Source organism: Bos indicus, chromosome 4, assembly GCF_029378745.1.
Source record: "Bos indicus isolate NIAB-ARS_2022 breed Sahiwal x Tharparkar chromosome 4, NIAB-ARS_B.indTharparkar_mat_pri_1.0, whole genome shotgun sequence".
Taxonomy (NCBI): Eukaryota; Metazoa; Chordata; class Mammalia; order Artiodactyla; family Bovidae; genus Bos; species Bos indicus.
Genome location: NC_091763.1, coordinates 12,273,299 through 12,279,458, shown reverse-complemented (window position 1 = coordinate 12,279,458; position 6,160 = coordinate 12,273,299). Strand labels below are relative to the sequence as shown.

General features: G+C 38.4%; 1 protein-coding gene across 6 annotated transcripts in view; it reads right to left on the bottom strand.

Annotated features, from left to right (window-relative positions):
• Positions 1-249: 249 nt before the first annotated feature.
• CASD1 (CAS1 domain containing 1) overlaps positions 250-6,160 on the bottom strand; it is a 54,056-nt gene continuing 48,145 nt past the window's right edge. For all 6 annotated transcript variants that reach the window (XM_070787500.1, XM_070787502.1, XM_070787503.1 and 3 more), the window contains one exon: positions 250-1,692. In XM_070787500.1, coding sequence (XP_070643601.1) covers positions 1,426-1,692 — 267 coding nt within the window. In that variant the 3' untranslated portion in view covers positions 250-1,425. The remainder of the gene's footprint in view (positions 1,693-6,160) is intronic.

Sequence of the window (6,160 nt, the reverse complement as noted above, 5' to 3'; positions counted from 1 at the left end):
TTTTTTAAATCTTCAAGTAACATTACTAATAAAACAATGTTTTAACTCATGAGCAGAAAGGACAGATTATCCTCTAAAGCACTGATAACTAAATTATTCTTTAACTATTACTGTGACTTACCCATATATGCTGAGGTTAAAAAAGTAAATTTAAACTGAGGAAATGAATTAGACATTTGAACCAATCATTAATGGATCCAGCTTTTAAAAAAAACCACATAGTTTAATTGATACTTTACAATACAAAAATAAGCATCCACAGAATGTTTATTTACTGTTTAAATTATTCCATATTTTCATATACCATGAACAAAAAATATTTTACCCCATACACAGTAACAGCAAACAAGTGCAATTTTTAAAACATTAAAATCTGTAATCAAATCTGTACAACAGATAAATAAATTTATACCTCTACCAGTTAAGCCTATAACAGAACCAAAAACAAACACTGCCCAAGGTGACCAGTTTACTTAAAATTCTACTTATACATCTCAAACATACCTTGAATCTTTACTACACTGCACACATTTAGATTGATAAATATATATATTTTTTTAAAATAGGAGGGAGTAATAGGAAATACCAAAATGGTTATAAAGAGCTTCCAAACATTGGAAATAATATACATAAACTAATTAGATCGGGGAAAGCGTATGTGATGAATCCACAGGGTAACTGGTATTACACTGGTGTAGCTCAAGGAAAGGAAACAGGTAAATGTTTGGACTGGAAAGAAAATTTGGCCTTTTTATAAAAAGCTACAATAGCATCAATGACAAAACCCTGTCATGGAGCATAGAACAACTCTGGGACAAAGTATACAAAGATTTTAGGCTTATATACCTGAAAACCACCGTTAGGAAGAAAAATCATATCAGGGAACATAATATCAGAACATGAACAATAAAAGACATACCGTTTGTCATTCCACATCATTGCACATATAAGGAAACAACACTGCAATCTTTCTTGAGTAAGAAAGTTTTTGATGAAGTAGGAAGTTCCATGATGAATACAGGTGCATACAATTTTTATTACCATAAATTTAGTAAATATCAAAACACTCAGTGGTGTTACTAAGCTAATTAAATTATCTGTATTTTTTACTGGAAAGGTAATTATTTCCCTGCCTTCATATGTTAACTTAAAATCACTTATAAATGGAAATGTAGATCCAGTAGAAAAGACTTTTCACATGCAATCCTATATGATGCACTCTGCTTCAATTTTTTTCAGTAATTCACATTGTATATGTACATTTCCAAAATATACAACCACACATGTTCAACAGATGTCACTGAGCTATCTTCTTGCCACACACATTTTTATTTACATATACATTTACAATACATCTCCAGATAGATGCTGTTCTCCTTTAGGTAGGTTCAAAGTTAACCTGAAGAGTTTTAAGTTTTTAGAATCCTAATGTCTTGATTTATCTTGAATGGATGATAAGATGAGGAGTCCACAAAAAAATGCAGCTATACATGCCAATCTTTTCAACAGAGATGAGTTATCTTTAGGAATAATAATCTGTGCAAGATCATTAGTGATCTGAGAAATTTCATGTGCCACACAAACAAATATGAAAGTGCTGACAATAATGTTGAGCATAGGATTTCCAGGTATGAGGACCAAGATACCCCTTGTGTCTGCTGCCAGCCATATGTGATACTGGCAAATAAACAGCTGGAAGGAAAAATATTTCAAGTTAGGTATTTTCAGAAAGTCCATAAATGTATTATAGGTTTTCCTAATTAAAACATATGATAGCATAATTGTTTCACTACTGGCCTTGAAAAGTCTATTGTCAAAATGCCTACACCACAAAGTGAACTACAGATTCAATGCAATACCTGTCAAGTTACCAATGCCATTTTTTTTGCAGATCTAGAACAACAACAACAAAAAATCTGAAAAATTATATGGAAACACAAAAAACCCCAAACAGACACAGTAATCTTAAGAAAAATGGAACTGGGGAATCAGGCTCCCTGATTCCAGACTATACTACAAAGATACAATAATCAAAACAGCATGACACTGGCACAAAAATAAAATGGCAGTGGCACAAAAATAAAATGGCAGTGGCACAAAAACAGAAGTATGCATCCGTGGGACAAGACAGAAAGCCCAGAGGCAAACCCACACCCACCGTCACCTAACCTATGACAGAGGAGGCAAGAACTCATGATGGGGAGAAGAAAGCCTCTTCAGTAAGTGGTGCTAGGAGATCTGGACAGCTCCATGTAAAAGGATGAAATTAGAACACAAAAATGAACTCAAAATGGATTAAAGGCCTAAATGTAAGACCAGACACTATAAAGTTCTTGTAGGAAAACACCACAAAAACACTTTGACATAAACCACAGCAAGATCTTTTTCAATCCACCTCCTATAGTAATGAAAATAGAAACAAAAATAAACAAATATGACCTAATTAAACTTAAAAGCTGTTGCACAGCAAAGGAAACCATAAACAAAATGAAAAGACAACCTACAGAACTGGAGAAAATATTTGCAAATGAAGCAACTGACGAGGGATTAATCTCCAAAATATACAAACAGCTCATGCAGCTCAGTATCAAAAAGCAACCCAATCAAAACATAGGCAGAAGATCTAAACAGACATTTCTCCAAAAAAGATATACAGCTGGCTAAAAAACACATGAAAAGATGTTCAACATCACTAATTATTAGAGAAATGCAAATCAAAACTACCATGAGGTATCACCTCACAACAGTCAGAATGGCCATCATCAAAAAAATCTATAAACAGTAAGTGCTGGAGAGAGTATGGAGAAAAGTGAGCTCCCCTACACTTGGTGGAAATGTGAACTGGGTACAGCCACTATGGAGGAAGCACGAAGGTTTCTTAAAAACTAAAATCAGAGCTGCCATATGATCCAGCAATCCCACTCCTGAGCATACATTCAGAGAAAACCACAATTTGAAAAGAGACATGCACGCCAATATTCAGCAGTATTTACAATAGCCAGGACATGGAAGCAACCGAAACGTCCAACAGAGGAATGGATACAGAAGATGCGGTACATATTTATAATGGAACATTACTCAGCCATATAAAAGAATGAAATAACACCATTTGCTGCAACATGGACGGACACAAGATGGATTGATACTGAGTGAAGGAAAAGGTCAAAGAACTTCATTATGTATAATGAACGTATATATAAAACGGAAACAGAGTTACAGATGTAGAAAACAAACTTGTGGTTACCAGCGGGTAAAGAGGGTGTAGGGATAAACTGGAAGACTGCGACTGACATATATACGCTACTCTATATAAAACAGAAAACAAATAACTACTATACCATGGAACTCTACTCAGCACTCTATCTGACCTATGTGGGAAAAGAATCTGCTCTAGAAGAGTGTATACCTGATTCATTTTGCTGTATACCTGAAACGAACACAACATGCTGTATACCTGAAACGAACACAACTGTATTCCAATACAATTAAAAAAAATCCCACAAACAACTCAGTCAAAAATGGCAGAAGCTCTAATAGATGTTTCTCCAAAGAGGACATACAGAGGGCCAAAATGTACATGAGAAGATGTTGAACATCACTAATTACCAGAAAAATGCAAATCAAAACTACTCTAAGGCAGACCTGGGGAAAAGACTGGTGCTGAACGCATGGAGACAGCCTGAAGAGCTGGAGTGTGGTGTGGCTGCAACGGTTGGCGTCTGCAGAAGCGTGGGCTTGCCATAGACACGAAGGGCCATTGTTGAGTGGTGTGTGAAGGGTGGGCCTCCACAGCAGCCTCTTGCTCCATATGCAGGCCCATGCCTTGCCTCCTCCGCCTCCAGGAGAGTGCGCCCCAGCTGCCACTGCTTCAGGAGACTCTGGTGTCAACCACCACCTCGGCAGGCCCCAGGAGCAGATGCCAGTGGGTTGCCCATATGCAGAAGCGGGGCTGAAACCACAGCTGAGCCCCAGGGGCCAAGCAACTTAGGAAGCAGGACTGAATTCTCTCCCCATGGCTGTGTGAGCCATGGAACACCTCCACTGGCAGCTTTGTAATTCAGCACCTGTGGGACATACAAATAGACAACAGGTGCTTCTGCCGCTGGGAGGGCTCTGACCTCAGCAGCTGTGGGCTCTGTGGGTACACGCGCATGAGGGCTGGGCTAGGCCAGGGTATGAGATGTCTCCACAGCTCCCCCTGGATTCAGAGGCGTGAGTACTGCGGTCCTGGGACCTGACTGGACCCAGATCCTGCACTGGTGGCCTTGTGAAGACAACACCCCAGGGACACCAGGGCCATGGCTGGCATTCCCATTACTGAGGCAGAGCCAAGGACAGTGCCAACAACAACGCATTCTGTGAACCCTGACAAGTGAAAGGTGACACGACAGAGCACACTCACTGGTGAACAGCTCCTGCAAGGAAAACTCAGTGGCTCCTCTCCCAGCGGGAGAGCTCCAATCCCACCTGCCTCACACTGTAGCTCTGAAATGCAGCTCAGAAAAGCATCTGGGCGCCTCTACACCAACAACTAGGGAGCAGACCCTGCCCCTGATAGGGCAGTGACAACTACAGAGCCAGGAGGAGGCCCAGGTCAATATCCAGTGCAGGCTCTGGCCATCACGAGTCACACCTCCTATCAGAAGGATAACGACCAGTATAACTGAGCAAAGAGGTGGCAGGCTCCATACTAAAAAGAGCACTTGCACCAAAAAATACTAAACCCACGCAGACTACACAGGGACGCACCTACAGAAAAATAGACCTCTAAGACCATAGAGGATGACTGTTCCTCCTAAACTTAGACAGCAAGAGAAATATGCAAAATGAAGAAGCAGAGGAACCACTCCCAATTAAAAGTATGAAAAGAATTCCCCTGAAAGAACAAGCAATAAAAGAGCCCTCTTCAGTCTAACAGAAACTGAGTTTAAAAAGGAGACAGTGAAAATACTGAAGGAATGAAGAGAGGTTATGGACAGAAATGCAAATTATTGTAAAAAGCAACTAGAAACTATGAGGAGGAGCCAAGAAAAATTAGAAAACTCATTTGCATAACTGCTGCAATGAAGAGCAGAATGGATAATGCAGAAGAAAGAATAAGTGATCTAGAAGATAGAATAATGGAAATCACCCAATTAGAATAGTGGAGAGAAAGCCAAATGAAAAAAAAAAAATGAAAGCAATGTAACAGACTTATAGGATAAGATAAAGCATGCTGATCCACAAGTAGGGATCCCAGAAGGAGCAGAGAGAGAAAAGGGGATTGAAAATGTATTTGAAGAAATTATTGCTGAAAATTGCCCAAACCTAAAGAAGGAAGCAGAGATATCTCAGGTACAGGAAGTACACAGGGTCCCAAACAAGATGAACCCAAACAGACCTGTTTCAAGACATAATTAAAATGGCAAAAGTTAAAGAGAAGATTCTAAAGGCTTGTAACAGAAAAGCAGAGAGTTAATGACAAGGGAACCCCTATAAGGTTATCGGGTAATTTCTCTACAGAAATGCTGCAGGTTAGAAGGGAGTGGCAAGGTATATTAAAAGTCTTGTAAGGCAAAATCCTGTAATGTAGGATACTTTACCCAGCAAGATTATAATTTAGAATAAAAGGAGAGAGAAATAATTTCTCAGATAAGCAAAAACTAAAAAAATACAGCAACATTAAACCTATCCTAAAGGAAATATTGAAAGGTCGTCTCTAAATAGAAAAGAGGAATCTATAGGGAAGAAAAATATCACAATTGAAAAGTACATCTCTTAAATAAGCCAGTAGAAAGATTAAAAAAAATTTAAAAATTCTGTGAAAGCAATGATGACCACAATGGACAGCAACAGGCTGAACATGAAAATGTAAATAAGGACATCATAAAATGTGGGGGAGGAGAGTAAGAAAATATAGACTTTTTTTTTAGCAAGTGTGTGAGCCTATATGACTACCAGTCTAAACCAAATAGATATAGAAAGAAGTTAACATACTTGAAAACAGAGCAATAGCAAATCAAAACACAACAGATCATGAAAACCAAGAAGAGAACATAAGTATAATACAAAAGAAAACCATCAAACCACAAAAGGAAAAACAAAGAGAGACAAGAAATATAAAACCAACAAGAAGACAAGGTTTAAAATGGCAATAAATAACATATCTATCAATAATTAC